The sequence below is a fragment of the Elephantulus edwardii genome, unplaced genomic scaffold (genome assembly GCF_000299155.1).
Source record: "Elephantulus edwardii isolate Elephantulus edwardi_28Jun2011 unplaced genomic scaffold, EleEdw1.0 scaffold00076, whole genome shotgun sequence".
Classification (NCBI taxonomy): Eukaryota; Metazoa; Chordata; class Mammalia; order Macroscelidea; family Macroscelididae; genus Elephantulus; species Elephantulus edwardii.
In genome coordinates, this window is record NW_006399826.1 from 4,076,930 (window position 1) to 4,088,394 (window position 11,465).

The 11,465-nt window shown below is 45.9% G+C and overlaps 1 protein-coding gene across 1 annotated transcript in view; it reads left to right on the plus strand.

The window, feature by feature from the left end:
- The window catches only part of MOCOS (molybdenum cofactor sulfurase), a 65,913-nt gene that overhangs the window by 9,327 nt on the left and 45,121 nt on the right, over positions 1-11,465 (plus strand). Inside the window, exons 3-4 of the mRNA XM_006889231.1 lie at positions 5,260-5,326; positions 8,691-9,332. Of these exons, the coding sequence (XP_006889293.1) occupies positions 5,260-5,326; positions 8,691-9,332 (709 nt within the window). The remainder of the gene's footprint in view (positions 1-5,259; positions 5,327-8,690; positions 9,333-11,465) is intronic.

Here is an 11,465-nt window from a genome sequence, read left to right on the forward strand (position 1 = left end):
GAGAGGAAGGCCCTCTGTGAGGTGGATTGATTCAGTGACTGGGATAATTGGGATGGGAGTGTCAGAGACAGTGTGATTGGCACAGGACAGAGCGGAGTTTAGGGCTGTTGTACATAGGGTCGCTATGAGTCGCAGGAGACTCGACGGCACATAACAACAACAACAACAATAGTATGTCTTAGATTATACGTATACTAACAATGAACTTGTTTTGTAAAGTCTTTCTACATTGAATTATAACATTATTAGCAACTGAGCAGAAGCCTTTTAATTTTTTTCTTTTTTCCTTTAATTACTATTTTATTCTCAAAAAGTTAATTAATAGAGGTTCACAAATATAAATCATAATGATATTGTAGCTGAAACACTAACATTTTTACAAAGCCAGGACTGTAAAAACCCTTGTTTGTAGGTGCATGCTGCTGAGTTGGAATGGACTCACAGCAAGCCTCCTAGCCTTGAGAAGAATAGGAATCCCAGAACATCTGATTGTGCTCATACAAAATCTATATCCTTGGGCCAAGAGTCAGTCCTCAGAACAGAGCAAGGAAACACTGAAAAAGAGTGTATCAAGAATGTTTCCTGTCTCTATACCTTTTCAATCTGTGTGCAGAACAGATCATTTTGGAGGCTGGAGTTTATGAGGAGGAATGTAGCATCTGGACTGGAAGAAGACTCATCAACAGCCTACGTTATGTAGATAATACACCTTGTTTGCTGAAACTGAGGGTCTGAAGCATCTGCTGCAGAGGGTCAGCGAATGTCGTTTACAGTAAGGACTGAAGCTCAATGTCAAGAAAATGAAGATTCTCACCACTGGGCGAATTGACAGCATTGTAATAGATGGAGAAGAGAGCGAGATTGTTAGCAGTTTGGTTTGCTTAGCTCCACAATCAACCCTCTTGGCACCCGCAGTTAGGAAATTGAGAGACTAATTGCATTAGAGAAGTCTGCTGTCCGGGACCTCTCCAGACTGCTGAAGAGAAAGGATGTCAGTCTAGAGATTAAGGTGTATCTGAACCAGGCCATGGTCCTCACAATTACTTGGTATGCATCAGAGAGCTGAACAGTGACCAAAGATGACAGAAGAAGAATTGATGCCTTTGAGTCGTGGTACCGGAGAAGAGTACTGAACATACCATGGACTGCCGAGAGAACTAACAAGCCAAGCTGCTCCTTGGTGGCAGGGATTTGGAAGCTCCGTCTCACATACTTTGGTCATATAGTCAGGAGGGATGTAGTTTGGAGAATATCATCCTTGGTAGGGTGGAGCAAGAGGAAGACCCTGGATGAGATGGATTGATACAATAACTGTGGTAGTGAGGGGAGGTGTGTCAGAGACAGTGAGATTGGATCAGGATAGAGTAGAGTTCAGGGCTATTGCACATAGAATCGCTATGAGTAACAAGTGACTCAACAGCACATAACAACAATAACAAAAATCACAGGGAGCTCTGGTGGCCTAGTGGTAAGAAGACGCTGCGCTGCAGTCCCAAAGACACGTGGTCCAAATCCACCAGAAGCTCTGTGGGAGAAGGTGGGTATTCTCCTTCTATGCAATTTACAGCCTCTGAAAACCTGCTGGAGGATCAGCTGTGGTTCATTTCTGGCTGGACAGCAAACAACCAACAATCACACGGGAGGAGATTGCCCATCCTCCGCAGAGCAGCTGGTGAATTCTAGCAGCAACAGAAACAGTACATGCAAGTGAAACTGCATGGTATGAAGAGTCCTTGTAGGTGAGGAATAATGACAGTTCTGACAGGAGTGCAGTAAGCCAAAACACACAATCACAAAACCGACAAAACTTATTGCCACTGAGTTAATTTTGACTCATAACACTACCCTGTAGGACAGAGTAGAAGGTCATTTAGGGTTTCCAAGGCTGTGATACACAGAGTATTTCAAGAAAGAAATTAGCATGTTGTTATTGTTATGTGCCATCAAGTTGTCTGAGACTCATGGCAACCCTATATAAAACAGCTCTGAAGCCTGCCCTGTCCTGACCTAGACCCACCAGCCCTCATTACCCCAGTTACTGTGTCAATCCATCTCAATCCAGGGTCTTCCTCTCTAGTGCTGTCCCTCCAACCTTTTAAGCATAATGTCCTTTTCCAAGGACCAGTTCCTCCTAGCCACATGACCAAAGTATGTGAGATAGAGTTTCAAAATCCTTACCTCCAAGGAGAAACTTGATTTCATCCTCTGCAAGGCAGACCTATTTGTTCTCTTGGTCCATGGCATGTCAATACTCTTCTCCAAAACCACTTAAAGTATTTTTGTTTGACTTTTTAAAAACATTGTAATACCTTGTTAGTATGTTGATACATGTAAGCCGGATTTATGAAAATTGGTTCTGAAAGGCCTAGTTATAACACACTAAGGAGTTTTGATTTCAGCTGGGGGTTCTGTGCAGCCTGTAGATACTGATATCCGGAGATCAGTCTCCAGGGAAGGTGTCAGTAAAGCATTTTATCTGGTCTTGATTTAATCCTGCAATTTGCAAAGAGACCTATAATTCTCCTCCTTTAATGTTTGTGTGAGTCAGAACCGTGGGAACGGTGCTGAGCTGAGAGGTGGCAAACCGGGGATGCAGGTGGCCCTGATGTGCAGGTCTAGAAACCATGATGATGACAGGTAAGGCAGATGTGCCCAAAGTCCCACCAGTGTGAGGAACGAGGACATCTGGTAGCTTTAGTAGCAAGACATTCAGAGTGGGATAAAACAAGGAAAACAAAATCCATCAAGACTTCCTTCTTTCATTTAAGTAGTTGTTATATGAGTGAGGAAATTGGTTTTCCATTTCCACTCATGGATATTTTGTTTCTGATGTTACTTACAATAATCACATTTTAGCCACATCCATCCTACTACCTCCCTCCCTATGATTCCTCTTTCCATTAATCCTTCTATCTCCCCTTTTCCTGCCTTCTGAGCTTTGTCCTATGGTGAACATCGCCCTTTTGATCTTGTTTGGCTGATTGTTCCCTGGTGTTACTGCTCACCTTGTGTGTGTGGGAGTGGGGTGGGGTGGGGTTTCTGCCTTTTGTTTGACTGAAATGCTGAGCCTTGTGGATAAATTTTGTTCCAGGCTGGAGGGTAGCTAAGGTGGCAGGGGTTCTATCTGACCGGTAAGGCTGGCCTTTTTAAATTTCTGAGTTTTGTGCCACCGTCTCCCCCTACTATGCCAAGGACCTTCTTCTGTGACAGGCAAGACTTTTTATGTTGGCCTTTCCTGAGGCATGCTGGGACCCTGGCCCCTGCAGGTCACAGTCTCTGAGAAATCTTTGTTCACATCTCTGGGCTACATTTTAAGGGAGATGATGATACCATGAAACACATTTTCAGAAGGGAAGAGCAGCTAGAAGGCAGCAGAGAGACAGTTGAAATGAAAAGGCTTTTAGATGTGAAGGAGGCACAAAGTTAAACACAAAGTGTTTGTATGTGAGATGGAGTTTCAAAGTTTAACTTTGTGTTTGTGACACAAAGTTAAACGCTGTCCTACAGACCTAAAAGCTAACAGTTCAAATTCACCTAGCAATGCCATGGAAGAAAGACCTGGCAAGCCAAGAAGGCTCCGTGGATCAGATCGACTCTGTAACATGAGGGGTCCCTGTGAGTTGGGATTGATTAGATGACAGTGGATCACATGGAGAACGGGTGGTTAAGGGAAGACGTTAGGGCCCATTTGTCAGACCTGGAGATGTGCTTCTGCAGGAGTGGGCCAGGAGCACCTGTGGGACTTAGGTTAATGGTCCTGAGCTGCTAGTTGGGGGACAGAGCAACATCCTGAGATTGTGGGCACAGTTCTCAGTAGTTAATGAGCATTGCTGTTGGCTAGGGGAACTTGTGGAAAAGGTTTGTGCACTGGCCTGCTGCTGGTCTGAGCTGACTCCCAACCCTAACATACTCCTTCCTGGACCCCTTTGGTTTGACTAGTGCTGTTGTTGTTAATTTCCGTCAAGTCGAGCACGACTCATAGTGACTCTATGAACAAAAGGCCTGAAGCCTTTCTTTTTTTAAATTATTATTATTAATTGTAATGAAAATTTACAGAGATTTTGGATTTCCATTCATTCATTGTTCCACTTTTCTTTGAAGACTTTCTCTAACTATCGTCGTTTATCAAAGTTCCTAGTTTCCAGAGGCATGTTGTTTAGGAAGTGGATCCCACTCCTGTGTGGGAGAGGTAAAATTTTGTTCACTTACCTAATTCCTTAATCACATTATAGTTTACATATCATGGCAAAGACCTATTTTATCTATTCAATTTAATGGTTTTTAATGACTTTACTGAGATGTGCAACCATTGAAATAAATCAACACATTTTTCATCCCCCAGAAGTTCCCTCAAGGGCATTTACAGTTGATCTTTACCCCACCCCCAAATACTAATTGACATTCTATCTCCATTCTCTTGTCTTTTTTAAGCATTTCTTTTAAAAAAAATTTTATTTTTATTAATTTTTTATGTGTACCATCAAGTCAGATCTGACTGATACAGGAGGAGATGGTCCCTCCTTCTCCAGCAAAACATCTGGTGGATTCAAACCGCACACCTCTGCGATTGGAGTGCAGCTTCTTGCTACTAGGCCACCAGAGCTCTAAACATTTCTTATAAACTAAACGATACAATCTGCGACTTCTTTCATTTAACATAGTTGTTTAAGTTTATCCTTCACGTAGCCTGTGCCTGAAGTTTGTGCCTTTTTGTTGCTGAATAATATTCTATTGTATGGAAACACAGGGTGTTTTCTGTTTACTAGTGGAGGACATTTATGTTGTTTTCAGAGTTTGACAGCTAAGAATATTTGTATACAAGTATCTATGTGGACATGTTGTTGCTGTTGATTGCCTTCGAATCAAGTATGACTCATGGTGATCCCATGAACAAAAGGCTTGAAACCCCTTTACAACTGTCGACATTTATCAATGTTCATAGAGTTTCCGGAGGCATGTTGTTTAGGAAGTGGATGACTCGAGTAGAATCCACTTCCAAACGTGTCATAGTATGCTATTGTTGTTATGTGCCATTGAGTTGCCTGCGATGTACAGTGACCCTGTGTCCAGCAGCTCTGGACCATTCCCTGTATTTTCTTTTGTTAAGAGTGGAATTTCTGAGTCATATGGTAGCTGGTTTGATATAATTTTTTTTAGACTGTGTTTAACTTTTGAGACCTTAAGGGAGGAGGATTTAAAGAAGCCAGAAGCAGAGGCTGTGGTAGTAACTTACCAGTTTGTCTTTGTTTTACCTTCCAGGTAATCCTCACAGCCAGAACATCAACAGCAAGCTCACCCACGACACCGTGGAGCAGGTGCGCTACAGGTGAGTGAGACCTGCTTCCTTCTCATCAGGTGCTTGGGAACCACAAAGGTGTTAAAATCTATATCAGAGAAATAATGTTTCATGAAATGTTAGCACACACGTAACAATAAACGCAAGAGTCAGTGGCCAGAGAGAGGAGCATGAGGGGTGCAGAGCAGGGCTGACAGAAGCCCAGGAGGGAGGCTCGCAGGTGCGAAAGCTCTGTTGGGCTGATGCCAGGGATTCTGGGGCTCTGGTGGCAAAGAGGGACTCAGGTTCCTAAGTCTTGTTTTCAGAAGGACTAAAACTACTATTTCTTTCTTCCCCATAAGACATTTCATTAGCCCTTTTGCCTAATCCTGATTGATCATGTGATATTCTTTATTTTTTCAGTATTGTACTGTATAGGCTCTTTATACTTTTACACATTTATATATGAACACACACACACTGAGAAGTGATATATAATTATCAGTGATGCTGGAAGCTATGCCATTGGCACTACAAATGCCAGAAAGCAGACAAAGTGGACAGGTTTCAGCAGAGCTGCTAAACCAGGTGGAAGGAGGTGGTGATCTGCTTCTGAAAACAAAACCAAACCAACCCAAACAACAGACAGGGAACATTGATACAGGATAGAAGCTGAGCCCCTCAAGTTAGTAGACACTCAAGAGATGACTAGGTAATGGCTCCCTCCTCAACATAGAGCCAACCTCAGTGACGTGGATTCAGTAAAGCTGACAGGCCCCTCATTTGCTGATGTGTCACAGCTCACAATAAGAAGAAATGGCCACAAACACCCATTATTAGCCGAGATGTGGAATGTACAAAGTGTGAATCTAGGAGGGTTGTAAGTTGTAAAAGAAATCAGGTGGAACACATGAGAATTGATATCCTAGGCATAGTGAGTTCAAACAGAATGATGTCCATTTCAAAGCAGAAAATCCTATCATCTGCTCTGCCAGGTCAGCGAAGGAGTGGAAGGCCCTCCGTGCGGTGGACCCACACTGTGACTACAACAGTGAACGGAGGCCTAGAAAACACTGTGAGGCTGATGCAGGATGAGTAGATGTTCTGATCTTTTGTGCACAGAGTTTCTATAAATTGGACTTAGCTTGACAGCACACAACAATAACAACACTGAGACTGACAAACCAAAGAGGAACAGCATCACATTCATCATCTTAAGAATATTTTGAGATCTGTTCTGAAGTATTTGCTTGGCTCCATAGTCAACACTCTTGGTACCTGCAGCCAGGAAATCAACAGACAAATTGCATTGGGAAAGCCGGCTGTCAGGGACCTCTCCAGAGTATTAAAGAGCAATGACGTCAGGCTGGAGACTAATGCGTGCTATGCATCGGAGAGCTGGACAGTGACTAGGGATGATAAAAGGAGAGTTGATGCCTTTGAGCTGTGGTGCTGGAGAAGAGTGTTGCATATATCATGGACTGCTAGGAGAACAAACAGGTTTGTCCTGGAGAGGATGAAGCCGGACTGCTCCTTGGAGGCAAGGATTCTGAAGCTTCGTCTGACATACTTTGGGCATGTTGCAAGGAGGGACTGGTCCTTGGAGAGGGACATCATGTTTGGGAGGGTGGAGGGATGGCCCAGGAGAGGAAGGCCCTGGATGAGATGGATCAATTCAGTGATTGGAGTAGTGGGAGCAGATGTGTCGGAAACAGTGAGGTTGGCACAGGATAGAGCAGGGTTTTCCATCACTTCTTGTAAGAAGACTGGAGAGTGAATAAGGGAGACTGAAGAAGTGATGCATCAGAACTCTGGTGTTGATGAAGTATATTGAATATACCATGGCTTACCGGAAGACCAAATCTTTGGGAAGAGGTATAGGCCGAATGCTCCTTTAGGAAGTGAGCATAGCAAGACCTTGTCTCACCTACTTTGGAGCATGTTGATCGGGGGTGGGGGGGTGTCATTCTGTGAAGAAAGACTTCATACCTGGTACATTAGACGGTCAACCAGAGAGAGGAGGGCCCTCGGTAAGAGGCACTGACACCGTGGCTGCACCAGTGGTCACAGGCATAACAATGACTGTGAAGACAACACAGGACTGGGTGGTATTTTGTCTGTTGCTGTGAGTCAGAACTAACTTGATGGCGCCTCCTAAACAAAGGGAGCTCTGGTGGCTTAGTGGGTAAAGAGTTGTGTTGTCACCCCAAAGGCAAGTGATTCGAATTCACCAGCTGCTCTGTGAGAGAAAGATGAGCAGTCTCCTCTGATGCAACCTGCTGGAGGGTCAGCTATGAGTCGCTTCCGACTCAACAGCATCTAATAACAACAATAACAACAACATTACTTTTTAGCAAATAGCTTTCAGATAATAACTTACAGCTACTTGTGTCATTACAATTGCAAATGACTTCTAATTTGAAGGTGGTACTGTTTTCCTCAAGAGTACTTACATGAAAAACAATGAGAAACAGGTTGAAGATTTAACACATTGTTATAGAGCATGATGATAGGTCACAGAGGTGCTGTATAAGGGGTGGTTATGAGCCATGAGAGGGTACTGACCTACAGAAGATTACCCATCTTTCTCAGGGGTAGCAGCTGATGGCTGTAAGCCGCATGCCTTTAACCACCACCACACCTGGTTACGGGGTCACCAGAGCTTCCTAAGACTAAGATTGTTGTCATGTGTGGTGACCTTGTATTTGACTCACAGCTGGCCCTCTGAAAGGTTTCCCGAGGCTCTAAACGGCATAGAAGATTGCCCATCTTTCTCCTAGACTTAAGTGGTTGTTATATACTCTGGAGTTCAAACTGACTTGTAGCAGACCCTGAAGAGAGTTTTCAGAGGCAGTAATTGCAAGGAAGTTAATTTCCCATCCTTCTCCCACAGAGCAGTCGATGGATTTGAACTGCTTGCCTTTGGGTTGGCAGCACAACTCCTTACCACTAAGCCACCAGAGTTCTTAGGGCTTTTTTTTTTTTTTAATTTTTTAAAATTTCATTTTATAATTTTCAAGTAAAGGTGGGGATTTGGATACAAGGTAATGTTACTAGTGTGAACTCACTTAGCAGCTTCCCGCCCCATCACTTCTTCCACCCCAGCCTCAACTTTACAATTAGGGCAAGAATGACTAGACTTTCTTTTTCTAGCTATTAAAGGTCCCTGCATGACTTAAACGCTGGTGATTTAAACCCATCCAGATGCACGGTGGAGGAAAGATCTGGCGCTCTTCTTCCTTCATGGAAACCCTCGATGTGCATTTCTCCTCTAACACAGGGGGTGTCGTGTGGCAGAGTGGATATGATAGCAGGGAGTTTGGGGGTGATTAAGGCTGAGGCTTCACATTTAGCATCTGTATGGCTCCCTGCAGACGTTGAGTCCCCACGTGGCCACAATCCACCCCTCTTGCAGGATCCTGGCGCACTTCCACACCTCTCCGGATGACTACAGCGTGGTGTTCACGTCGGGGTGCACAGCTGCTCTCAAGCTGGTTGCCGAGGTCTTCCCATGGGTTCCCCAGAGCCCCGAAAGCTGCGGGAGTCGGTTCTGCTACCTCACCGACAGCCACACGTCTGTGGTGGGCATGCGAGAGGTCACCAAGGCCATGGGCGTCCCTGCTGTCCCCATCAGGCCAGAGGACGTGCGCTCTGCAGAGCCTGGGCATGCAGCAGCCCCGGGCCCCGCCAGGGGACCCCCGCACCTCTTCTGTTACCCTGCGCAGAGTAACTTTTCGGGAACCAAGTACCCGCTCTGCTGGACGGACCTCATCAGGTGCGGGCACATGCGCCCGGGTGAGGAGCCCGGAACCTGGTTCGTGCTGCTGGACGCCGCCTCCTACGTGAGCACCTCGCCGCTGGACCTGTCACAGCACCAGCCCGACTTCGTTCCCATCTCCTTTTATAAGATCTTCGGCTTCCCCACCGGCCTGGGGGCCCTGCTGGTGAACAGCCGCGTGGCCCCTCAGCTCAAGAAAACCTACTTTGGAGGCGGCACCGCTGCTGCCTACCTCGCAGCCGAAGACTTCTATGTCCCCAGACAGTCGCTGGCCGAAAGGTAAGCTCGCCGTTGGGCATGGGGCCAGGGGTTGGACGAGGCTGCAGAGCCCAGGTGCCACCCGTGGGTTTGTGCGAGGGGCGGGTCTGGTCAGTGGGTCAGGGGCTGGATGTTGCAGCAAGGACGGGATGGGACTGCCACACTCTGAGCTGAGAGGCCTGGGATGGCCAACCAAACCATGCCCTCTTGTGGGCATCCCCTGTTTGTTGTTGTATCCCCTGAATTGGAACTGACCCATAGGTGGCCCTGCAGCAGGTTTTCAGAGGAAGTAAATCGTACAGGAGATTGACTCTCTCTTGCACAGCAACTGGTGGATTTGATCCATAAACCTTTGTGATGGCAGTTCAGCTCCTTGCCACTAAGCCACCAGAACTCCCTGGGCATCTCCACAGGGTAGTTAGCTATGAGTGGTGCCTAACACCAACATGGAGACGTGCCTAACACCAACATGAACACCAAGACTGAACCCTGCCCTATCCAGTGCCGTCCGCATGATTTCTGATTTACTTGAGACCATTGCTCCAGTCACTGTGTCAATCCATGTGGTTGAGGGTCTTCCTCTCTTTCACTGTCCCTCTACCCTCCCAACACCACAGCTCAAAGCCATCGATTCTTCTTCTGTCATCCTTTTACATTGGCCAGCTCTCAGATGCATATGCATAGCAAGTGATTGGAAAGTCCATGGTCTGAATCGGATGCACCTTAGTCCTCAAACTGACATCATTATCTCTGGAGGCAAAGATGATAAAGCTTTGCCTTGTATACTTTGGGCATGTTGCCAGGAGAGGCTATTCCTTGAAGAGGGACATGATGCTTGGAAGGGCAGAGAGAAGGCAAAGGAGCTGAAGACCTTCCTTCACCAAGATGGATTGATATAGTGACTGTCGCAATGGGCTCTTATGTGTCAGGAAATGTGAGGGTGACACAGGACAGGACAGGGGTCAGATTTGTTGTTTATATGGTCATACTCAACTCGACAGCATTTGACAACAGCAACAACAACAACTACCTCTCACACATGATGTCCGTCCCCAAGGAATACCTCTCCTAGCACACGTCCTGAGTATGTAAGATGAAGCTTTGTCATCTTTGCCTCCAAGGAACACTTGGGTTTACCTTCTCTAAGATAATTGTCTCCATAATTGTGGGACATGAGACCTATAGATAAAGGCTGAAGAAGTAAAAGGCCTCCAGAGGAGTGAGGAGGACCGGCTGTGAGGCCTTTACTCCACAGCATTGACCAGAGGTGGTCACAAGTAAAGCAGTGATTTTAAAAACTGGTACCATTGGGAGCAGGTGGACATACATGTTAACAGCACGGCCTGTTTGTGTCAGCAGCTGGAGTTAGTTCAGATTGACAGCTGTTTAGTAAGAGGAATCAAATCAGAGTCACCTGACTGTTTGAGCACCACGAGGAATTACAGTGACGTCTGGGGGGGGCAGGTTACCCCTTAACTGTATTGACACTTATCAACTCCAAGGAGAGGCCACAGGGACTCCAGTGGTGTTTGAGACCCATGAGGTTGAATGTGTGAGTGGCGACAGCAGGAGGCGCCATGCTCTCTGAGGCTGGGAAGGAGCTCTGCGGTGTGCTCAGTACTGAGTTACTGCTGACCTAAAGACTGAGCGTCTCCGACAGTTCAAGTCTACCGGTGTCTCTGTGGGAGGAAGATGGGTATTCTTCTACATTCCGATTTTCAGCCTCGCAAACTCAGTGGAGACTTGCTCTGAGTCAGAACCAACTGGCTGAGCAGTGAGTGAATGAGAGGTTGGGCCAAGGGGCTCATCAGTCACCCTTACAGTGGTGAGAAACGGCTGGGGATGAACGAAACATGGGTCAGAGTTCCCACCAAGCTCCTGGTAGACTCCACGGTCCTGCTGATGGAGATAGAGTGTAGCTTAAATTGAAAGCTTGGAGCTGGACCACCAAGTGATCCAGCTCCAGCACAAACCAGCTATGGAAACAGGAATATGAGATTTGCCCTCTCTACATCTGTTTCCATCTGCAAAATGGGGGTTAATGGTGCCATTATATACATACATACATATTAAAGTGTATATATGTGTCTAAGTATGTATTTTAGGCAAGAAAAACCTTTTTTATTTTTTTAAAAAAGGTTTTAATATTTTTAG